The 25,961-nt window shown below is 41.8% G+C and overlaps 1 protein-coding gene across 2 annotated transcripts in view; it reads left to right on the top strand.

Moving 5' to 3' along the window:
• ADPRHL1 (ADP-ribosylhydrolase like 1) overlaps nt 1-25,961 on the top strand; it is a 554,849-nt gene that overhangs the window by 324,995 nt on the left and 203,893 nt on the right. For both annotated transcript variants that reach the window (XM_085622701.1, XM_085622702.1), the window contains exon 4: nt 25,015-25,155. In XM_085622701.1, the coding sequence (XP_085478827.1) occupies nt 25,015-25,155 (141 nt within the window). The remainder of the gene's footprint in view (nt 1-25,014; nt 25,156-25,961) is intronic.

Here is a 25,961-nt window from a genome sequence, read left to right as displayed (position 1 = left end):
GAGCTGCCATCCACTGGGGTCGGGCAATATTCACATTGTGTGTAATTAAAAACATTTCTAAATGTGTTAGTTTTATGTAGGAAATGGTATCCATAATGCTGGTAGCAAAACAAATCGGCATAATTTGCAGTATTTAAATATAAATCTTCAGCATCAAATGCAGCATAATACTTCAAATCTGAAAATAACGATTGTATGGCCTGAACATCCCAATCATCAGAATGTATGTTTTGTTTTACTACATCACCCATTGAAACACGAAGTACATTTGGCACATTAATAATCTCTGTAGGTCCATGAATTTGTAACTCCACTGCATCCCAAACTATGCCATCTGCAACCGGCCAGGCGGAGATGTTGACAAAAGTCTGGTCCCTTTTCATGATGTGAGACGATGAGTGTAGAGCCAATGTTCCATCAACCAGTTTGACAGCAGAGCTTTCCGGTAGGTAGTGACCGTTGATGAGAAGGAAAAAAACTGTCACAAATCCAATGGACATGAATGAAAAAATAACGATCAGTACCAACCAGATGTATGTCCAAGGGGGAACCAAATATGTTAGTGGGATAAGTATATTCAGTCTCATCATTACAGCTGGAGGTCCGCGGGTTAAGCTAGGGATTAGCAACAGAGTCCATCTCCATGGCAGTGTAATTTCTTGCGGTGTCAGAGGCGCCAATCACAGAATTTCTTTCAATTGCTGGACATGAAGAAGCAGGTGTTATACTATTCAGGATCGGCCAGATGTTGTAGCTTGACATTGTCCTCTGAGATATATCTGTTGTCTTTGCGACCAGGAAGATGTGGTAAAATGACTGTACGAGTACCCTTTACGCCAAGCACTGGAACCGGTGCACGATAAGAGAGACCGAACTCTTTCTGTTCTCCGCCTTCTCTCGGACCAGGTCTCTGACTTTGGGTAGCCAGACGACTACCGGAATCTGCAGTGCAGCATCTGTGGCAGAGGGTAAATGTTCCTTTGCAAGACTGTCATGGGTCTCTTGTAGATTCTGTAATACAGCAGAATGATTAGCTACGTCAAAGAGTGCGGTAGCCGCCGCCATGTCTAGACCATCAAGGTCTGGCACAAACATTTTCATGCCAAAGAGCATTTCGTATGGGGTCCGCCTACCCAGAGATCCTCTAGGGAGATTATTTAGTGCACGTTGTACGCCATACAAATGGGCGAACCAGTTCCTTTCAGTACCTAAGACTCTAGCTGTCAAGGATTGCTTTAAGTCATGGTTCATTCGCTCCACAACTGAGTTGCCCTCAGGCATGTATGGAGATGACAATTTGACCTGCACCCCCAATGACCTCATGGCTTCATTGTACGCCTTAGAGGTGAACGCTGGACCCTGGTCTGAATGTAAGGTGCCACATGCAAAAATTCCCACAAAGACACGCAAATCCCTGATGACAGTTCGAGCGTCAGAACTTTGCTGTGGACATACCCAAAGAAAATGTGTGCACAAGTCAACTGCAACTAAGATGAATTTATAGGCAGTATCTGAGGAAAAAGGACCGCAGTGATCTAGATAAACAGAACCAAAATGTTTATTAGAAATGCATAGCTGTGTTTGTGGTGGGCGTGCAACCATAGATAGTTTAATCTGTTGACAAATTTCACAAGAAAGCACATAATTCTGGGTTTGTTTATATAAACCACGCCACCAGTAACGCTGCTGCAAGATAGAGAGAGTCACAGACACGCCAGCACGGGCTGAAGCCATGCCTTCGTGTGCGGCTGTTATCAGTGCAAGTCTGCGGTCCGCGTTGGGAATTAACGTGTCACCAACGTTATTAATTCTCACATAAGGAACTTTATCAGGACTTAGAGTATTTAGAAGGGAAACCCTGCGGGAACTCACCACCCTTCTCGGTAGCCGCTATGGCTGCCAAAATGTCATCATCAATCTTAACCATGGATCTTGTAACTGCTGCTACTAAACACGTGACTACTGCTGATTTAGCTGCTTCATCAGCCAAACTGTTACCGACCGGTTGTGCTCCTACGCGCTGGTGGCCAAGAGTATGAATTACAAGTGTGAGTGGCAGACGTTCTTTAAGATCTGCGACTCTAACCCAAAGCATTTTACGCTTAATTGCGCTGCCTTTGGAATTGCGATAGTCATTCTGAGACCAAAATAATAAGTTGTCATTGAAAGACTGAACACAGTAGTAAGAATCACTTACAATCAAAGTAGCCACCTTAGGATTGGCAAACTCAAGAGCAAGCACTAAAGCGCGCAGTTCGGCCAATTGGGCGGTACAGTCACCTAGTGCCTGTGTGTGAACCACAGTAGACTTGAACTCTCCGTTCACCATAGTACCTGCCACTATCTCACAGGCCGCCGAATAAGAATGTTTTGATCCTGTAGCCGGTTGCGCTGATCCGTCGGTGTATATGATACAATGGTACTCCTCAAGTGGGCGCATCGACATAGGAGGAGGATGAACAAATTCATACTGCAAAAACTCCTGTGTCTGCAATGAAGCGTAAAAAATAAATGTGACATCCAGAGAGGTCAAAGAAGTAGCCCAATTGTATCCACCGTGGATGTAAAGCATTTGAGTTTGGTACACTCACTTTCGTCACTGCTTCTAGAGCAGGGTAAGGTGTTACAACCAAAATTTGTTTCCCCTGTGCCAGTACGCATTCCTTTAGGATCACCATCTGTACAGCAGTCAAGACTTTTTCAACAGTGGAAAATCACAGTTCTGCCGAAGTGTATAAATGTGACTTGTAAGCAATAGGTACTGTGTCTCCTTCATTAAATGTCAAGTAAGTGAAACCAACTGCACCTGGCACGATTCGTATCTCCAGGTTGGTGTGGTTATCACGTGTCAACAAGTATTTAGATTCAAGTAGATCAGACTGCAAAGATTGCAGGCTAGCTGAATGTTCCAGAAGTCAGCAGGTTTTTGAAAAAGTAGGTTGTATTAAAGCATACAATGGTTTGATACGCTGGATATATTCGGGAATATATGTACGACCGAAATGTAAAAATCCCAGCAAAGATTGTAGTTTTTCCAGAGTTGTAGGAGGTCACAAACGTGCACATTTCTCCAGGAAGTGAAACGCTAAACCTCGACCTTCATTATTGAGCTTGTAGCCCAGGAACAACACTGTGTACCCTGCAATGTGTGACTTTGCAAAGTTAAATTTGTAACCGTAGTCACCAAACAAAATAATGATGCGGTCCACGTGACAAAGATGCGGCCATAATTCGTTGTCCGTGAGATAAATATCATCAACCTACGAGTACGCATCCGGGTCTATGTTGTCTAACAAAGAGACAACATGGGTGGCGAAAACTCCCAGGCTGTATTTATAGCCCATGGCTAGACGCCAAAATTGTTTTTGTTTTCAGCTGGCGGTAAATGCTGTCCATTGACTGGATATAGGGGACATATTGTGACTAAAAAAGCGATTGGAAATGTCGAGTGTAGTTTTATATTTTTTACAAACAAGACTATCTACAAGAGCAGAACTATGGGTATTCTGAACTGCAAAGGTACGACAATGAGAGTTCAAATGCCGGTAATCCAATACAATGCGGTCTGATCCATCGGGTTTGGTTATGGTAAAAAGAGGGTTATTCATCGGTGACACATATGTTTTAATAACTCCTTTATACTCTAATTGATCTAGAATCTCAGAAACAGGAGCCTTTGCCTCCCGCCAGAGGGGATATTGGGGTTGTGGCTGTGGCATAGACTGCAATGGTATTTCATGCGGGGTAGAATCTTTATCCCAGCCCACCTGAGTACGGTAAAGTGCCGGTGCAAGCACCAAAGCCCACTCTTCTACAAAAGCCTGTGCTTGCTCCTTGGAGACGTTGGGAGAAAAACTAGGGAGTATTACCTCCTCCCCCCTCGGAGCGGCTAGAACAAAAGGCGGGGGCTAATTTGCCTCTGCTAACAAGATGTCAAGGGAAGAAGTCAGATTTTCCCCAAAAATCCCTTTAACCACACGTTGTATGACACCTTCAATCAGAAGTACAATTTCATATACTCTGTCAGGGGGAGCCACTCGAGTGTCAGCAGTTTCAACTGTAATGAAAACCTCAGTTTCTGACGCCTCCAGAAATGGGCGCAGTGCTTGCCGCACTTTGGTAACTTCCGCTGCGCTGTCTAGCAGCGTTACTGCCCATGTTAGATTCAGGAGCCGGGTTCTCACCATCTGTGGCATATCTCGCTGTTAATGCAGCAACTTTCTTTTTCTGAAACTGTGGGCGCTGACGAGAAAAGTCATCTTGTTTCCCCTTTCCGTCACTCAGACGCGGTTGCTCACGTCCTTGCGGGGCACCTCAACCTCTGCCGCGATCCTGGCGTTCACATCCACCGGCTTGTGAGCCAGATGTTTCCTGTGAAGACAGGGAGAACGCTGATCAGGAACCTGAAACCTGTCAGGAGACCTAATTCTCGCGCAGTCACGCAAATCATAAGTGCGCTCAGAAGACACGGGTACCGGTGAAGCTGCACGTGACCCTTGTTTCTGTTGGTGCTTCCTCTGTCTTTTAATCTTCCAATTCTTTTTTGCAAAGGTGGGACGGTCGTCCCTTTCAGACTGTGATATCTGCTGTGTTTGCTGTTGTGCTTTTATTCTAGCAAAAGGCTTAGCACCCAAACTATTGTGACCAATGGTCTTGCAAGCAATAATTTTAGGTAATTTGCGTGGCTTATCGTCTTCTGGGACAAGGCACAAAGCATTAGACACTTGAAAGTTTACTTCGCATATACAGCCGTGAAAACTTCACCCCAATTTTCACAATCAGTGACCTCGGGCACTAAGTTTTTCTGCAAACTAATTGTTAAAATCCTGTGTTTCTCCACAGGACTGCTATTCGGAAATACGGCCTCCAGCTGGTCAAATTTCTCTGTAAGCCAATAAGGTAAATCATCCTTATTTTGAGGACACTTGCCCATAACCAAATTAACCATGACGGGACTAATAGACATCCGCCAGGTCCAGCTGGCTGTGGTGCAACCCCTGGTGCACCCACCTGGAGATTGCGTGAGACGTATTGTGCTAACACTGTGCACCCAGAGTAAGGCAGTGTGCATAACACGAAGCTCCGCAATTGGAACTGTCAGAAAATGTGTATGTGGTGTGGCCAAGTGGCCCCATCTATCAATAAAGGGCCTAAACGGACCGGAGTCACTGGGTAGTGGAGGGTGCCATTAAACCAAATGTGGTGTTGCCATGCCGACAATGGAGCTTCAAGAGTCCTATATGGCTGATATGCATGAGGTGTTTGTGTAGGAGTGTAGGTATGGAATAAATCATCAGTTCCATCCACTGCTGGAAACGGTTACCCATGAATAAAACACCTCAAAAGGGTACGCAGCATCCGCTCCTACCACAAAGATAAGACTGACATCCGCGTCAGGCACTCAATATGCGCCTAAATGACGTCGGAGCACAGCGCGGCTATGCGCCGCAATATCAACTTCAGCCATGAAGACAAAGAAAGGAAAACAACGTATTGCGTGGCAGCGCACACAAGGGTAGTAATTCAAAAGATGAAGGAAGCCATTTCATTAAATCAAGCTTGAAAAAACCTATAAAAACATCAATATAGGTAGGTGATACCGTCACAACTGTTTCCGGAAAAGAGAAGTGAGGGAGTTGTGAACTAGCACAAAGTACTACTAAAGTGCCTCGTATATAGGTACCAGACCAAACGTTAGGTGCGCCATGTTGCAGGGATTCTGCCCATACACAGAACTATGCGCAGGAAACCAGGATCTTGGTGTATTGTGGTGTACCAAAAAACCCACCTCAGTACCTAGAACCCCAATCCGACTAGCAATAGTGTCTCATTCGTTCTCCGTACTACAGCAAAGCTACCAATGATTAGACAACCTAGAACATGCCTATCAGGAGTAGTGGGAACAAAAACACTCTGTAGGTCAAGCACTTGCACTAATCCACAACGGGAGTAATCAAAGACGCTGTGTAGTTTAAAATGTTTATTTTAACTAACGTGATCTATAATGCAGTACACAAGCTAATACTAGCAGCAAAATGCATAAAAACAATATAAACAGCATTGCTACAATTCCATAAAATACGAATGCGGATAACATGTTATAATGACAGTGGAAGAAGGACTACAGTGCCTTACCACCCTCCCCGTGCTAAGAACTAGTTTATTAAAATAATAGAAGACCTCTGGGCTTTGTCAGGAGGACCCCATATCTCCGAGTCTAGATGCAAAGGTTTACATCTCCAGGCAAGCACAGCTCTTCTGTTCAGGAAAGGTTTCTCCAAGTGCCTAAAAGTGCATCCTGTGCAATATTGAAAAGGCGCTGAAATTCAGTAGTGCAGCTGTGTTCTATGTTTTGTCTAATGTGTGTGGGACTGACCAAGGCAGATTAACAGGGATGTTGTTTTCTGACCTTGAACATTATGTGCAGACGAGAAGCACAGAGCAAAGCACAATGTGTGAAAGGCAGACGATTCTCTTTTGAAAACGTTCAAGTAAAGTATTTATGAAAACAGAGTCATGTAGTAATGTGTGCCAAAGCGGCAGAATGGCGGCCAAGCATATACAAAGTGATGCTAACTTAGCAATGTCCGTTGTTAATCCCATATATTCACTACAGGGGCGACTTTGTGTATTTCAAAATGTTACACAATTGATTAATTTGTTTTTTATTCTTTTTTATATAGCTTTTTACATTCACCCATTATCATTGCAAACAGTAGACAGAGAAATAGAATACCTTTCAGAATTTCTACAAGTAAAGAACAGGTGTCAATGCTAGTACTGGAAATACATACAAAGGGTACAAATACACATGATAACAGCTAGCATTTGATATGTCAGGAATAATACAGTGCAATCTCTATTCATATCATAAAGTGCATGTGCTTAATCCTGAACCAGTACAAGACATGCAATTTCAGAGTAAATAACAGAACGTGCAGGTGCTTGATCTGATACAGTACATCGATGCAGTGTCACAAATCATATCAATACAAAGAAGAGACAGCCAGGATCTAAGGCCCCTAACAGAATATAAAGTACAAGTGCATGATTCACAGTGATGTCTTCACAGGGTAATAGAGCGCATGTAAAAAATGTCTGAAGAATTAAAGGTAGGGCAGATCAAAACAAACTGATACAATCCTAGTCAGCATAAAGACCATGATCTATCAGCAGGGGAACAAATTCTGTACCACTCCCCCTTCATTTCATCATTAGACATTCATGCCTGCAATCCATTTGGTAACAGGCGACAGAATCCTAGTTCCCCGCAGCTGCTTTTTGCACCCCTTGCACTTATACAAATTAATTTCCATGTAGTAATTAGCTAAAAACCTAGACCACCACTCTGAGGAAGTTGGGAGCACAGGGCTTAGTCAGTCTGATGCGATGCATAGCCGTGCCACCGCCATAGCACTAAATAAAAGATAAGCCTCCTTCCTTAAAGCACTGTTGCTCCCAGAGCCACCTGTCACCCCTAAAATCATCAACACAGGGGCAATCTGGAACTGCACCCAAATAATTGATTCAATAAAGGTCCCAATATTTAATTTAATACATGAAATAAACATGTAGAGGATCTCAGCCTGCTCCTCCCCACACCGGTGGCAGTTGATCTACCGTCTCATCGCGCCAGTTTAGCCGGAGTGTAATATAGGTCAAATATTCTCTTAAAATGCTGGCTTTTTAATCTTCATCTTCGGGGTCCTGTAGACGGGCATGACCTAGGAAACGCGGGCGGCAGACTTTGGAGTACGAGTCACCGCCCCCTGCCTGGACCCATGCTGTAATATCGCTTCACTTTGAATATTTTTTAACACATTCAGACGTCCCGTCCAGGAGAACCAGCCAGTAGCTCCTCCGGTGGTGCACACATGAGATACTTTCTCATTTCTCCACACTTTTTTCTTTGTGGTATACATACACTTAATTTTTTTGAGTGCTGTTTGCTGAGTGATCTGACTGACAACTGATTTCTCCATTCTGGTTGTTTTAAATTATTTATCAATTGGGCACAGGGGATTAGGTCAGAGTGCATAAAAAAGCATCTGAGTTTGGGAAAAGATAAGAATATCGTCCCATGCCAATCCAATATATTGATAAAATTGATGAGGGTGCCCAATAGTGCTAAGGCTTTGTTGTTTGATTACATGTTGATTGGAGGGTGACCTGGCACATAAATTCCCTCTGCAGCTCCTTGTTGAGAATCTAGTGTTGAACGGCAGAACAGCCATGAGAGCTTACATCTCTGAGTGTATTTTAGAACCTTTTGAGAATTTTTTGAGAACACCTTCCCTTCTAGTCTTGTTACTCAAACAGATGTTAACACTTTTGTGATTTGTTGTGCTTATTATTTTGATCTGTGGAAATTTAAAATAATTTGAAAATTTACAATATTTAGACCACAGTAGCTTGGGTCGTGTGATATGGACAGGAATTGTCTTGCGTTCACGGATGATCAAATTGCTGCCATACTTTCTGGGTCTTCACTCTTTCCGGATTCCGCCCTCACTAATACCACCACAGCGAGGGAAGAGTGGGAAAAATTAAGTAATGCTAAAAAGCGGCAAGTGAAAGTGGCATTACATGGGGCTTTAATGACCGAATATTATCGAGCAGGCGCCGCTCCCACCAGCCTGTTGGTCAGAATAGAGCCCAGAATCTTTCTGGAGGACAAGCAGTTCCGGGTGGACTGGAGCTTTATTGCTAATAAGTGCACCCGGGACTGGTTGATCTTGATCATCCAGACCGCTAAGAGATTGAGTGAAGAATTATTAAAAGAGATTTTGGAATTGGAGGAGAGTTTGAAGGCAGACACAACCATTGTAGCACAAAGGAGCAGCTACAGGGAATACAGGATGATCTGAGTGAATATAAGAATTACATGGTGAACCAAAAAATAAAGGGTCTCAGAAGAAATTTAGAGAGATATTCCCATGAGTGGGCCTTTCCATACACTGAAGATAAGTACTACCAGCAAGGGAACGAGCAGGCCCCACAAAATCAATATCAGAGGGGTGGCCGGCAGCAAGTTAGACGTACCCCCCAAAATTGGACCTTTGACAACAAGTCAAGTGAAGAAGAAGAGGGGGCACAGGCATCATACCAAGGAAGGGTAAGGTTTAACCCCCAGGTACAGGCAAATCAGGATTTGGGAGTGCTTTTACGTATTTTTTTAGCCCAGACCCAAAGGGGAAACAGAAGAGGGGAACGAGGGGCAGAGGCTGGGCCCCCCAGAACCAAGCACAGACATGGCAAATGTTCTCACCACGGGTAACCCAGAGCAGAGGCAGGACCCCGATTTGAATAACATTGTGGTTAATCTTTCTGACCACCAGTTAACACTGTGTGAATTAAGGGTCCTGAATAAAGGTTTAGGGTACGTGCCCACCTCCCGCCATGATCCATTTAAATGTAGAATGGAAATACAAGAAACTATGAGGAAGATAAGAATCAGAAAGTTTTTTGCTAATAAAGAACAAGATCCAACCTCGGTTTTTTCAACTAATCTCCACCGTCCATCACAGTTTTGCCCACCCAGTTCTTCAGTGGGTTCAGAAGTGTTAGTGTTTGAGAGGAAAGTGCGCAAGGAAATAAAAGTATTGGAAGAATCCCAGAAACAGCACACCTTTAGGAATATGAATCAGAACGATTGGCAAGCAGTAAAATCTTTACAAGATAATGCCTCACTGACGATAAAGTCGGCTGATAAAGGTGGGGCTATAGTCCTTATGAACACCTGTCATTATGAAACTGAGGTTATGAGGCTGTTACAAGATAGGAAAAACTATCAACCTCTGCCTAGAGACCCGGCACAGAAACTTCTTAGCATGATTACAACTATGGTTGGACAAGCAAAGGAGAAGAGATGGATAACAAGTAAAGAGGCAGATTTTTAAATCAACGTAAAGCCCAGAACACCGGCGTTTTACATTCTGCCTAAAATTCATAAGGCACAACGCCCACCACCTGGGCGCCCGATTGTTTCGGGAATTGCCTCTGTATTAGAGCCTCTTTTGCAGTTCGCTGATTTATTTTAAGAGAATCGGTGCTGAGACAAGCATCCTATGTTCAGGACACCACTGATATTTTGAATATCATTGAGGGCATGGACTTTGATCCTTCACATCAGTTCCTAGTCACTATTGACATCGAATCTTTATACACTAGCATACCCCAAGAGGCGACACTGGTGGCAGCAGCTCGTGCTCTTGGGGCTCAGGAGGGGTTCTATGACACTCCACACCCTTTTGTGATGCAGTGTGTTGAGATGGCTTTGACTCGGAATTACTTTTGTTATAAGAAAGAGCTCTTTTTGCAGACATTGGGTACATCGATGGGCGCAACGTTTGCGCCCAGTCTGGCCTGCATTTATGTAGGCCAGTTTGAAGAACATCATCTGTACCATCCATCGAACCTCTTCCAGAGGCAAATCTGCCTCTGGAAGAGGTATATTGATGATGTTTTGTGTGTGTGGTCAGGGCAAGAGTGCCAACTCCTGAAATGTTTACATTGGTTGAATGGTCGTGATGACTGCCTTAAGTTCACATGGAGCACAAGTAACGAAAAAGCTATGTATCTGGATTTGGATATTGGAGTTAACAACTACAGGCTCACCTCAAGTGTCATCACAAGCCGACGGATAAAAATTCACTGTTGCACTATCAATCATTTCACCCAAGGGCTCATAGGGATAACCTCCCGGTGGGTCAATTTCTTCGATGGCGCAGGAATTGCTTCTCCACATGTGACTACTTGCAACAATCTGAAAGCTTGACTGAGAGGCTGGTGCAGCGGGTGAACCCCAGGAGGATTGTCAATAGAGCTTGCAAGAGGGCTCATAATACCCCCCGGGAGGCGCTCCTTGAAAGGAACAGTAAAAAAACAAGTGACTGCTTGCCAATTTAACTGACGTTTGATCCTTTGTTGACCAAAATTTGCCAGGCCTTCAGAAAACATTGGTCTTTGTTATCTACCGCAGAATATCAGATGCTGCAACCTAGGTTCAATTTCAGGCGTGCGCAGAATCTAAAGGACAGGCTTGTCCATACAAGACCTGTGCAGCGCACTGCTAATACCTCGATTCCGCCCGGGCATCACCCGTGCGGAGGGTGCTCAGTCTGTGATCTAACAGAAAAGATGATGAGTGTGCAGTTGCTGAACGGAAGAACATGGCACTTGAATAGATTCAGCAACTGTAACTCAGTGAATGTTATCTACAGACTGACGTGCCAATGTGGGTTGCACTACATTGGCCTTACATCTCGCAAGATCAAGGTCCGGGTGCAGGAGCACTTGAGCACTATCAAGTCAGGAAAACTGACCACTCAGTTGGTACAACACTACCGGGAACATCGACATAACCACAGGGCATTGAAATGGGTGGTGTTAGAGAAGGTAGTGGGCGATGCAAGTAACTTGGAGAAGATACTTGCCACTAAGGAGGCCCGATGGAAGTGGACCAGATTGGCCTTAATGACCAAATTAAGTGGAACAAGATTAGTAAATAGTGATAAACATACATTTTATGATCCATGTAAGGGAGCTCTCTTGTGCTGCTAGTAATGGTCTGTCTGTTTATAGCACATGTCCATTCCACTATGTGACGAACTGACTAGGTGCCTGGTGTTTAATGAGGGGAAACATATATATCCCTGTTGGACTGAAATTCCAGTATACATATATTAGTGGTCATTCCCCATTTAGGGAATTTGAGGTACTTTGGAGGAATAGATAACATAAAGTCATCTTGACAAGGTGTTTGAACCTTTTGTACAATTGGCAAATGACTTGGGGAATGCATGGTGCTGTGGTTGTACCTATGCGGTGGGGGTATTCAAATATTGGCATACAGGAAGTGCGAGGATGATTAGAGCATTTGTTTTCTCGCATGGGTTTTAGAAAGAAATACACTAGATGTCATCCCACTTTTGTTGTTTGATAAATTGTGCCTCGGGGTTTAAAAAAAAAAAAAATCCTGTGTTATATTCTATGGTCACAATACCACAGTTCCCCGTTTCTATAAACCACTTTTTTTGATTAACTATTGACATAAACGTTCGCCTGACATTCTAAGATGCCGACCCTTTGCCAAAGTGTATGGAGCGCTGGACTGCGATAAGGTGACATCCGCAACGTCCTGACGTGATAGGATGATGATCGCATTGGTGTTGTGTTAATTTAAAAATGGAGGGCTGGGGGTGGAGTCTGGCCACCGACTGAAATGGCCGCCTCTGTGTAGAGCTCCCGGGCTCCGGAGGGGAGAATTCTTCAATTCAGCTGTCAACAGGTGTCCTTGGAGCCAGAATGAAAGCAACATGAATGGGACAACAGTGCGCTCAGCCTCTGCTACATATTTAAGAAGACAAGGAAAGTCCTACCAGCAAAGGGTGCAGAGCGAACGAAGATAAACAGGGGAAAGTAGAGTGGCATTTCTCATTGACTGTTTTTCAGCACCCCTTGTTTGAAAATATGCAGCCATAATTTTTGAGAATCCCAGAAGTCTGTCCATATCCAAATATGTATTTGTGCTTATAGTGTTACTACCCAACTGCTTTGTGAGGCAACTGGATAGCATATTGGTTAGTAGGCAGCACTTATTTCTTGTTTTCTCTTACATTGGAGTATAACAGTATGGCCAGTGGAAAACCTAATAGAAAGCCTTTGTTTACACAAGTAGTAGGGAACACTCTACCTTCGGGCACTTCTACTACTGTCCCACAAGATACTGCTTCTATGGACCTTATTTTAAAAGAGATCTCTGCTGTGGGACAACGTTTGGGATCTATGGATGTCAAAATCTCAGATCTCGCGACAGAAATGAAGTCTATGAGGATGGACCTAAACTCTTTTCATACCAAAGTGGAAACTCTAGATAAACGAACCACCCTTTTGGAAGAAAGATTAGATAATGCAGAGTGCTGGGGTCCAGATATCTGGCATTTAAAACAAAAAGTAATAGATTTGGAAGATAGGGCCCGAAGAAATAATGTTCGCTTTTATGGAATTCCAGAAAAAATGGAAATAAATAATGATGTGAGGAGCTTGCTACTAACCTTGATACCGCGGCTACTGAACATATCTTTTGAGCATCCCATCGAGTTGCAGAGAGCTCACAGGATTCGGTCAAGAACTTCAACTTCAACCCTTGAATCCAGACCCAGACCAATAATTGCGTGTCTCCTGCGTCATGAACAGGTCCGTCAAATACTAACAGCTGCTCGTAAACATGGTCCTTATGACTTAGAAGGCCATAAAGTATTTATTGCTGCAGACTTTTCCACTGAAACCAATGCCAAACGAAAAGCGTTCCTGCAAATTAGGCCAAGACTTCGGAAATGGGATATTAAATATGGTCTTTTAGAACCTGCTACAATGTGGATCACAATGGATGGGAAATCAAGACATTACACAGAGCCTGAAGATCTGGTACGCTTCCTGGACAGTCTAGAGGACCAACACATGGACTTAACACCGCCACCCCTGACCGAAACAACTATGAACAGTCAACTTCAATTACAGAATGATCCTCAAACCCACCGTACTGGTAGATTACACGTCCGTACCTTTAAGAAACAGTCTGACAGAGATAAAGTGGTTCACTGTGTAGAAGTACTCACACAGGAAAATACCAGAGACAAATCGAGATCACCTCTGAAGTCATCCACGTCTCTTGATAAAGTATCTGATGCTAAACCTTCCACTGTTGCTTCTTCCAGCTAGATGAGTATATATGCATGCTGTGTATTAATATAATGTTATTACTGTTTTACTCCAGTTATTACCTCTGATGGATATGATTCATTTCCTTTTCCCATACATTGTTGTTCAATAAACCATGTATAGCTCATACTGTATTGGTATATACAAATCTCCTAGATGGACTTTATGACTCTATGGCTTGGTTCTTTGCATAATCTGTTTACCACGTGTGGTTTTCTCCCCTGCGGAGTCTGCATCTCGCATTGAGGTTTAGACCCACCGACGAAAGATACATTGTTTGATCTGTAGTGTTCTTTTCCTTTCTAGAAGGTAGAAAGGTGTACTTACATCAATTGAAGTTTAGTATTAACAATATTTTGTGATCATATTTGCACATATTGGTTTCAGGTTAATTATCACTTTATTTTTTTTATTTATTTTTTTTTATTTATTTATTTATTTATTTTTTTATTTTTTTATTTTTTATTTTCTCCTTTTCTTTTCTCTCTACTTCGCTTCAGTAATTTTCCATTATCATATTCCCACATCATTTATCAACCTTCCTTTCCCGTTTTATCCTCTTTGATACACTCTAACACAATACAAACATACTCTAACATTTCCAATCAGCATCATGACAACTAGTCCTATGCATATTGTGTCTATCAATGTCAATGGCCTTACTAATTACATTAAAAGGAAGAAAATTCTTTCTTATTTAGCCTCCAAACATACAGATATTGCTCTCATTCAAGAGACACATCTATCTGGTATAGAATCAGAAAAATTAAAACGAGATTGGGTAGGCCAGATTCTTTACAGCTGCAAACCTCCGTCTCACACGTCAGGAGAGCCTATGCCCCACTCTATTACTAGAAAATGTGGTGTAGCCATTCTGATACGGAAAACACTGCAATGTCAGATACTACAGTCCTGGTCAGATGAAGATGGTCAGTTTGTTTTAGCCAAGCTTAAAATCGGTAATACCATATTAGGAGTGGGGTCCATTTATGCCCCTGTTGGAAACAAAGCTCCTTTTTTCCTTCATCTAAACAGAATTCTAACAGAGATGGGAATTTCCAAAATAGCTTTGGGGGGTGATTGGAATCTTGCACCAGATGTGATCTTAGACAGAACGGGCCCTCTAGACACAACACATGGCAGAGATAGAGCGATACTGGGAGACATCCGTGAAGATCATGGGTTGACTGACATTTGGCGTTTATTACATCCTTCAGATAAGGGGTTTACATATCACTCTGCAGTACATGATTCCTATTCTAGAATAGACTATTTCTTTATTTCACATTCTATCATACCACATGTACTTGATTGTGATATTTTAGAAATTGCACTTTCAGACCATGCTCCTATCAGTCTACAGCTTGATTTGGGTCTGAAACGTCCTTGTAGGAAACCATGGCGTTTAAACATATCCCGATACAAACTACCGACAGAAAAATCACAATTACAATCACATTTGACTACTTATATGAAAGACAACAAAGGTTCAGTTTCTTCTCCACAAATTTTATGGGCAGCTGCAAAAGCCACCATTAGGGGGCAAATCATGAGAGATTCTGCCATAGCCAATAAACGTAGAACAGAACAACAGACTATTTTAGAAAATGATATCAAAACCCTGACACATGCTCATTTTACCAATCCAACCGAAGCTTCCAGATGTAGATTGGAAAAGGCTAAAATGGAGCTTAATACACTATATACTTCGAAAGCAGAATATATGTTATATAGACTTAAGGCTCGAAACTACGAACAAGGAGAAAAAGCCGGTCGTTTACTAGCGGCACGATTAAAACAGAGAGAAGCTACGACAGCTATTCCAGCTATTTATAATTCTGAAGGTAAGCTAATAACTGAGACTCAGGAAATAGCTAATACATTTGCAGATTATTATGAGAAGTTATATAGCTCAGAGGTTGATGATGATCACCACAAAGATCAGGAATTTTTTGATAAAATAACACTTCCCCGCCTCAATGAACAGGATCGGCTTATACTGGCAGGCGAAATAACAAAAGATGAAATTGCCCAAGCAATCTCTAATCTTCCATACAATAAAGCACCGGGAGAAGATGGTTTTCCCGGGGAATTTTACCGTTGGGTAAAACCCGAAGCAATAGACGCCCTTTATGAGGCCTATAAAGAAGCAGAGGAAACTGGTAGCCTCTCCTCTCTCACAAATAAAGCAATCATAACGGTCCTTCCCAAACCTGAGAAAGATCCATTATACTGCAGTAACTATCGTCCAATTTCCCTTCTGAATACAGATTCAAAGATATTAGCCACCATTCTCGCCAAAAGACTCAAACAAGTTATCGCTAAACTCATACATAATTCTCAAGTGGGATTCATGCCAGGCAGAAATTCTCGTAACCATCTACGTACTTTGGCTCACATACTCTGGCTTTCCAAGGATGCTGGAGAAGACAGAGTAGCCTTATCCTTAGATGCCGAGAAGGCCTTTGACCGTATTGAATGGAGCTATATGTTCCGTACACTACATAGGCTGGGGTTAGGCAATGAGTATATCTCTAAGGTCAAATGGTTATATGAGACACCATCCGCACAAGTGAATTGTGGGGGTTTCCTTTCAAAATCTTTTTTAGTGCAAAGAGGTACCCGCCAGGGTTGCCCTTTATCGCCCCTTTTGTTCCTTCTTGCACTTGAACCGCTGGCTGCGGCAATAAGACAGTGTTCACAAATAGCAGGCATTCCTACACCAGCAGGGATCTCAAAAATACTTCTTTATGCAGATGACATATTGCTCACACTTACTGATCTGCCTACTTCACTCCCTAGACTCATGTCTACCATTTCTCGCTTCTCGATCATTTCTGGCTACAAAGTCAATTGGAATAAGAGTGAAGCTCTACCATTGTCCAGGGGTACAACAAAAGCAGCTATTTTGGGCTATAATTTTCAATGGAAAGTGGACCGTCTGAAGTATTTAGGTATTTACATCAACACAGGTTTAGAACGTATGATTCAAGATAACTTAGATCCACTTATTGCCAAAACGAAGTCAGAGTATGAAAAATGGTCCCATCTTAACTTGTCTTTTTGGGGTAGAGTACAGGCAGTGAAAATGATTATAGTGCCCCGTTTCACTTATGTTTTAGGTATGTTGCCTTTGACAGTTAAAATATCAATATTGCGAGATATTGACAAAGGTATTAAAACCTTTATTTGGGGATCCCTGAAACCTAGGCTTAAAATCTCAAAATTGATTGCTCACAGGCGATATGGGGGTCTTAGTTTACCGTGTATTGAGCATTACTATACAGCCCTCCATTTATCTCAATTGGTTTATCTTTGGCCCAGACAGGATGATCCCCCACTATGGGTTGTCATTGAAAGACAAACTGTACAGGCAACTTCAGGTTTGCACATGTTTTACACTCATAAATCACCTGCTTTACAAACTTCCAACCCTATTATTCAATCTATGCTTAAGATGTGGATACATGCCCACAAACTCCTTAAGAGTGACCCAAGACTGCATGGAAAGGCCCCCATATGGCATAACACTGATATTAGAATAGGTAAACGGACTATATCCTGGGATATATGGGAGAGAGCAGGTATTCTAACGTTGGATCACTTACTCACTTTAGAAGGTGAGCTTAAAACTTTTGAAATGCTTAAGATAGAATTTCAACTCCCTGCCTCCCAAGAGGGGAAATACTTACAACTAAAACAAGCCCTATTTCGTAGACTAGGACCATTTCCTTGGATAGTTGAGGATTCCCCAGTATTACAATACTTACAAATTTGGGGGAAATTCAAAGGCGCAGTCTCTGGATTTTATAATCTCATAGTGCATAAATTACACTCATACCCATTACTTGCACAGCTCCATGTCAAATGGCAAGGGTTAATTACTGTAGCTTATTCCGATGAGGAATGGGAGGATATTATTATGAACATGGATAAGGGTATCAGAGAGGCCAGAATGAAATTTACTCTTTTCAAAATTCTTCATAACTGGTACTGGTCACCACAAAAACTCAAGTCAGCAGGTTTACTACACCGATCTACCTGTTGGAGGTGCCCAGAGGAGGACTGCGATATACTACACATTTTATTCCGATGCCCAATTTTGAAGGAATATTGGTCATCCATAACTGCCTCTCTACACAGAGCTATACAAGTGTCCATTCCTTTAACGGAAAAATTAGTTCTATTACATGATGTTACTGATCTCCCAAATCTCACAAACCATACAAGACGATTGATAGCTATTGCACTCACTGTAGGAAAAATTTGTATATTAAGACATTGGAGAACACCACAATGCCCTACATATGACGAATGGCTTATTGAAATGTATAAAATAGCATCATATGAAAAACTCATTTATAGATTGCAGGACAATGTTGCAACTTTCATCCAAATTTGGAACCCCTTTCTAGCTAATAAATGTTCTATTTCTGGTAATATTTCAGATTTTTCTTCTAGTTAAGAACTACAATAAGTGAATTACTTCTGTTTTCATTTCCTTATTAATTCATTACCATCATTATTTATATTCATGCTGTTGATGTTATCATTAGGCCTGTTGATGCTGTAGCCACGAACACTGTTATTTGAATTAGGACTTACTGTTCACCTATTTGAAATTGTTGAGTTAGTGGGAATATCTTGACTTGAAATAATATATTTGTATGATCTTATCGCTACTATCTTCCAACTATCTATAATACATGGTTTACTACATACTGTATACTATCTTTATCATCCTCTCCCTAGTCCACCTTTCCTATTTCTTCCTTTCCAGGTTTTATGAGTACCTCAACTATTGTATCTTTTGATATCTGTATTATCCTTTTTATATTTAAAAATCTGAGAAGGTAACATTTCATAGTAATTTATTGTGTGGCCATAATTTGATTTGTTTATACTCCCTTTTTTATGTATTGTTTATAAACTGACATGTACTTCTCAATAAACATATACCAAAAAAAAAAAAAAAATGGAGGGCTCTCACGGATGACTGAGACGCCGGGATGATTGACCGTGCAGATCCAGTCACGAAGGGGTAAGAGTACGCTGGATTCAGAGAGACTTGTTACAGTGAGTCAGCATTTGAGAATGCATGAAATGAGAGTCGCAGCTTCTTAAGCGCTCTCGTCTCTCTTTTCGCGGGCTGGGGACACCGTGAAGTGGCTGATTGATTTATAAAGACGATGTTCCTTGGCAAGAGTAAATGCACATAATTTTTTTTAATTAAGTGAGATTGGGTGTAGTGGTGCATTTATCGTGTATGTAAAGGGATGTAAGGTTATTGGAGAGAGCGAGCCAGCACTCCATACCAAATGAAAATACAGATGCAGGTTTTGAAACATTTTCGTACTCTTGTGCATGGTTTTTATTGAATTGGGTTGTGGATGATGAACATGATGTCACTTGGCAAAGAATGATGTTATTCAATTTCAAATTATGCGTGACTACGTGCCGCGATGAAATAATGAGCATGTCATGGGGGGTTTGGAATAAATATACCAACCCGGTATTGAAATACGACATGAACAAGGCTGTATTCAGTCTTGCGTAACCTAATGAGATGTGTCTATTTCAACAGATGATCTTATAAGCAACAAAAGTGCTGACGGAAAGGGGGAGAAATGTATAAATGGTATACACTCCTGTGACTAAATGAGAGCCGGTATGTGGGCCCTTGGCTCTCATTAGGTAAATAACATTATTTGCCTACAGAATGGGACGTGGGGTTATAACATAGTCCAGTCGATGTTTTTATGATTACCTGTACTGGAGTTAAAGTCCGAGTTGGGTGGTGTTTCTCTAATGAGTTTACCAGTCTGTCTTTCTCCTTTTGAATTGGCAATGAAACATGTTGACTGTCCTTGAAGTGGTTCACAACATGCTGTGTTACTAATATTGGGCGAACTCACGTTTTGGATTAAAAACTACGAGTATGTGTGTGAGTTTAGCTCAATTTTTACTAGCGACTTTTTGGGTCTCATTGTGGGGTCTTTTCTTTACATTTAATCTTCCAACCCTCCCTACAATGAACACACACCTCTTTTTCACATGAGAAAGTTATCAATGATGATAAGTACATGAGCAAGCTGGTGAGAACCTGCCAGTAGCTCCTCCGGTGGTGCACACGTGAGATACTTTCTCATTTCTCCACACTTTTTTCTTTGTGGTATACATACACTTAATTGTTTGAGTGCTGTTTGCTGAGTGATCTGACTGACAACTGGTTTCTCCATTCTGGTTGTTTTAAATTATTAATCAATTAGGCACAGACGATTAGGTCAGAGTGCATTAAAATAAATCTGTTTGGAAAAAGATAAGAATATCGTCCCATACCAATCCAATAGGTTTATAAAATTGAGGAGGGTGACCAATAGTGCTAGGTCTTTGTTGTTTGATTACATGTTGATTGGAGGGTGACCTGGCATATAAATTCCCTCTGCAGCTCCTTGTTGAGAACATGTAACAGTGTGGCCAGATTAATTTCTACTAATTGATCTAGGGCTAGTTGTATGGTCTATAAACATTGTAAATATAGTCTCTTTAACCGTATTTCATTTGGCCCACTATTACATTTATGAAAATGGTTCTTCGCTAATGTATTTACTAACAAAGAACAAAAGGGTATATTTTAAATCAGTAACGTCAATTTTGTCTACGAAACAAACGTACATCATGACTTGAAAATGATTTCTCTAAAAGGAATTTTTAATGAAAAATCAAAAAGACAAGCAGTGCTTGAAATTTGTACTATTTTCTTATGCGGTGAAAATGAATGGATGTGAATCACTCATGGCCCTACACCCCCTATTGCTGCAACTATCTCTTTAAAATTTAGTTAGGATTTGCAAATCTAGACAAGAATATTTCAGAGATGCACAGTGTTACCCCATCTTCACAAATATGATTTGCGAAAGCACACTAGCCCGCCCACCCCTTGTACATCGAAATAGAGTTGAGAAGTGCTCCCGAAAAGCACTTTTAGGATGGGGTAACTTTGTGTATTTCAAAATTTTACACAATTGATTAATTTTTAATGAAAACCAAGAGTAGTGTCTCATAGATTGTTAGCACTCCACTGTCAGCACAGTCATAAGCCAGAACTGCCAAAAACCAAAGATGCCTAATGTTGAACCTAACTCATCAATCTTTCCTTCACCATCCTCTACTTTTTCTTTCCCACATGCTTTTACATACTTTTCCATGCCTGTTTCTCCTGTTTTAGTGTCTTTCTGTACCCCCTTCTTGCCTTCCTTTTGTGTCATCCTCTCTCTTTATAAGTCTGATGATGAAATTTAAGTCCTAGTCATCAAAAGTAAGTGCCAGTGCGCCCCACCTGCAGGCGCCAGCACAAACAAAGCACTGACTTGTTTAATCAAATAAGGATATATTTCATAGTGAAAATTGGAAATGTATTTTGCATGCTTGATCTCTATAATCTGCAGTCTCCCCATCAGGCAGAAGGGTCCACCATTATCTTTCCATAGTCCCCTTGTGGCAAATAGTTGTATCCCTTGGATAGCCAATAGTGCTTCATCAACAAGTAGAGCTATTGCCAGCCAGAGGTATTCCCATAAAACCCTCCCGAGGCTGTAAAACACCTCCCCACCATATCTGCTAAATGTGATGACCATACCAAATACAGGCGTAGTCCAGCCCATGTATTCTGATTTCAGCTGTTCAGCCATAGGGCCAGCTGGCCTTCAAATAAACAATTTCTCTCTGGAGCCTGGCCTACCTGGTTCAATGTTCACCAGTTCCTGCATTGTAAAAGAGACCAGACATAGAAAACAGACAAGAGGAAAAATTATCTAGAGCAATTTCTGTTTCTGAGAACTAGGGGAAAAAGCACCGGAGCTCATCTCTTCCCTACTACTGTTGGAGTGGAGCAGGTCTTTGGGTAATTGCTGTTGTTGGAAGCACACTTTACCAGACCTGCCCTTGCTGGAGTAGGATCATGTTTTGTTATATTCAACTTCCTTGGCATTTTCAGATTCACAGTCAAATTGCTTTTGCAGAGTTACAGAAATTTAAAACATGACATGTCGGCAGTTGTAGTTTCCTAAAAAAACAAAAAGCATGTTTATAATGTTCAGCAGGGCAGTATACAGAAGAATCATGTTTGTGCTAAGTCGCTGAGAAGAGGCGGATGTTCAAATCTTCCTCACTCTGATGGTTGTTATCATGATACATTGACAACAAAATGTGACATTCGGGGGTGGGGGAGGGGGGTGGCTATAACTGTCTCTCTGGAAAGCCTATACTGTTCTGTATAGGGTCAGCCATAATCTTACACCACTCCATAGTGCGAAGTTTTTTTAACTTCTGGTGTAGTTCTCCAGACTGTTTTGCAATCTAAATCCATTGGTTCCATCTTGCAACTCAAGTTTGGTAGGCATTGCAAGCTTTTCATTCTGCCCAATTTCAGTTGCATCTGCAGACAAGAACCAAGTGATGACTTCCTGCAGAAAATTTCGGAACAGTAACCTAAGTGCGTACATTATCAAGAATCAATTGTGAGAACTTAGTGCAGGTGAGCTATCCAAGGCCTCTCTTACCACCGTGAAAGTTATTCTTCATTCTGCAGCCTAACTCACGATGGAAAGTTCAAAATATGATCATGTGACCACATACTTTGCAAGGCTTTTTGGCTTGTCATCTCATAGTTAATCTACTCGTCCCTTGCTCTATGCAGTGAAGGTCTCTAATTTCATTCTTGATTGTCCTAAAAAGCGTGACTCCCCCCAGTAGACAATGTGCCACTCTGCAAAGTAATAGGCACACGAAAGGTATGAAGTGTCTCCTTCGGCAGGTTTCAGTTAGTAAGAAAAAGGCTCAACGGGCAATAAAAGCCTTCTTGCCAATATTGGTAATTCTTGATTGAAGGTGATGGATAATATAGGAGTTGATAAGCAAGTCACCAGAAACCTCCCTGAACCAGGGTTGAGGAAAAGCCCAGCATAAGCATCCCAGATGGAAGGAAATCCAGAAAGAATCCTGCTGTTGAAAAAGAAGAGCAATAATGAGGGACTAAAATGTGCTGAGTTGGCAATCAATGCAATGCAAAATAAGGAAACAAATGCAACGTGGCACATACATCTCAAGGTTACACCTCCTTATTCACGGTCCAAGAAGGAAATGACATCAGAGAAGAAAGCTTAGCACCATAGTGGATTGGAGAATTCCAGCTACAACCACTGGAAAATAAACCATCCTAGATAGGCGTACTTTTAATTGTAGTCATGCCTATATCTTTAGTGACATGACATAATTGAAGATAAACCCCATGCTTGACATCCTAGAAACCTCCATATCTTAACTGCTTCTTTCCTGGCTAACACTCCACGCAGGCCGTGGAACACCCCTCTGGGTGACTGATTACAGCCGTGGAAATTCCAACACCGATCATGCAGCATACTGGAAGATACCTTCCCACATGCTGAGTGAGTAGACCAGAGAAGATCTGACGTATCACACACTGAGCGCAAAGACCCAAGATGAGCTTACTCCTCAAAGTCCGATGAGTCTGACTAACACACCTCTGTCTTTGGTGAGTTTCCAGAACAGATATCATATTACACTATTTAACTCCGAATATGAAGCTTCTACATATTCCTGGAATCCCCGTTCTATTGCTTTCCTACTTGGTCTACACATTAAAAAAGAGCAGAAAGCTTTTCTATTTACTTAACCTAGTTGTGTATGTTATGATGATTTTTGAAAATTGTCTTTAATTCGTACTGTGTTACTTGTTGTCCCAGGTTGTTCTTAATGGTTCGATTGCACATGTTTTTACTGAAAAAGGGCGGTGTTGTTTTTGTCTTTGTCTGATCGGCATAAATATTTCAAATCTATAAATATGGAGCACCATGTGCTCCTTATGTTCAATTATTGTAGCTCTAAACGCGCTTTGTTACTCAGAGGTGTCCTGGTCCTGTGAGATTTGAAGGGGTACAGCTTGAGCCATCATGCCTCAAAGCCGGGGCAGTCAAAGGCAGGTGAAACTGGGCGCCCACCCACTTTGACTGCTGTATTGCTGGCCTGACACTTCAAATTATTTAAAAGTCCCCTTCAAGAACATTTAGATTCATTAACACTCTGGCTGTACAGTGTACAGGCCTTTTAGGGCTGCATATTTTTGGGCGTTTAAAGAAAAACAGTACATTATATTTGGAAGCCACTGGTGTTTCAAAAAAGATGTCACACATATGTGCCTATTTACTTTAAATAGGTGTGATCTTCACAGCTGCCTTTAGTTATGTCTATAAGCAGCAGAGCCACCCGTTTCTTATTGATTGAACTGTTTGTTTACATTTCTCAACTTTTGTGTTTACTATAGATTTTATTGACATGAACAGTTAGAAGTGATAAGTATTGAAATAGATTTTCAAAATGGCTGCCACACATGCTATTGACTGTGCTGCTGGAGTACCCACTATGCTTCGCTTACATTACAGTCAAGCTCATATACCTATCCTCATTCTCCCCACTCCCAGCTGTGTTTCTAACACCCGTCCCTGATTAGAAGAGGTTAAGATTCTTTAGGAGTAAAACTTTTTTAGACATTGATAATCGAATGTTGTGAAACTGTTGTTCACCTCCAGGTATTCCGAAAATTATACACGTTTATTTAAGTTTGAAGCAATGGCTGCCTGACGGAATAGGGTGTTTCACGACGTATTTACCATTCTGTATCGGTCTTCTAAATCTGTACCTTAAATTAGTATTTTGTGTTTTAGACAGGGCTTTAAGTGGGATGAAAAAACTGGGGGGTCTCTCAAGGGGGCGGGGCCACTGTAATTAAGGGCGTGGCTTATGCCACCCTCCTTGCTACGCCATTTAGCTCTCACCACATTGGTGTTGTGTACAGAACATGCTGTCTTTGAACTTCGTGTAAAGACCTTCTCCAGAGTTTGTTGCGGATTAAATTGAAACTGCCCGAGGAGGGTAGGATGAACTCGTGACGCTTATTTTGGGCCTCTGCATCACACTGTGATACTATACCAGGGTGCAGAAGCTTTACGGTGTCCACAATAACCGTCACCGCAGCACAGGGGAATGACATCCGCCTGCCAACAATCCTAGCGAGCAGAGGAGTCCACCTGGCGGAACATGCAGGGCATGAACACATGCCAAACGGAGTGAGAAAAGCAAATGTGCCAAAGAAGGAAGCCACTTGTAAGGAGTGTGCCTCTGATCTGCCAGAAACCTGATTATTTGGTCTTCATCTTTGCTGGTGCATGAAAAAACTCCTGTCACTTTACAATACAATTTTATTTCATTTTTTAGGATTTTTGGGGTCTTTGTGCACTGCCCTATTTGCATCGTATGCAATCCAAGGAAAGCCCCTGGCTCAGTGGGGACGAGAGATGCTGAAGGTGGTACCGATGGCCGAAGATTACTGCAAGAAGACCATTCGACACATGGCAGGTAATCGTAACAAAACTACATGAATACAAATAAGCAACGCCCATGTACTAGGCATTCTGATCAAGTTTGGCAGCAAGTCCTGCAATGTCTGCATAGAATATCTCCCCCTCAAGAACATCCCTGGGAAGATAATCTCCATTCCCTAGTGATGCAGCGGAATTTACCAGCTCTATACATACATACACACAACACTCATTTGGGCCGATATACATTCATTAATAGATTCGATGAGCTAGCAAATGTCCGCTGGTCATCAATTTTGATTGACCTTACAGACCTTTTATACCAGTATTCTTACCAACCATGTCTCCTAAGTAAATGTACGTGTCAAAAGATCAAGTAGTAGATTAGAATAGGGAGGAAACAATAATAATAGTAAGAAAACAATACATTAACTTTATTCAAAGAACCACAGACTCAGTAGGAGTTTTAAAGGTTTATCTGAATTAATAATTTTGTGAGTTAAATCAAAATACACGTAAACACATTAAGATTCTCCATCAGGAAAATCAGTTCAGTTAGTTTATTATTCAATTCACATTAATTAATCTCATGTGATGACAGTACCTGAGAAGAGAAAGAACAGAGAGCAAATACGAAGCACAACCCCACAGAACTATATTTAGCTAGAATGGTGTGAGGACCTAGACATCAGAGTATCAAGGATTCAGGACAGGTTCAGGACCGGGTAGGTGACCTCTTCTAGTGTAACGCCAGCGTTACACCCCTCTCTGGTGCTACTCTCTCCGGCTCGGGCTCGTCCGGACCCCTTCCTAGATGTGCCTTCTCGGTTGTTCCGCGATCTT

This window comes from Triturus cristatus, chromosome 8 (genome assembly GCF_964204655.1).
Source record: "Triturus cristatus chromosome 8, aTriCri1.1, whole genome shotgun sequence".
Lineage (NCBI taxonomy): Eukaryota > Metazoa > Chordata > Amphibia > Caudata > Salamandridae > Triturus > Triturus cristatus.
This window is presented reverse-complemented; position numbering and strand designations above follow the sequence as displayed.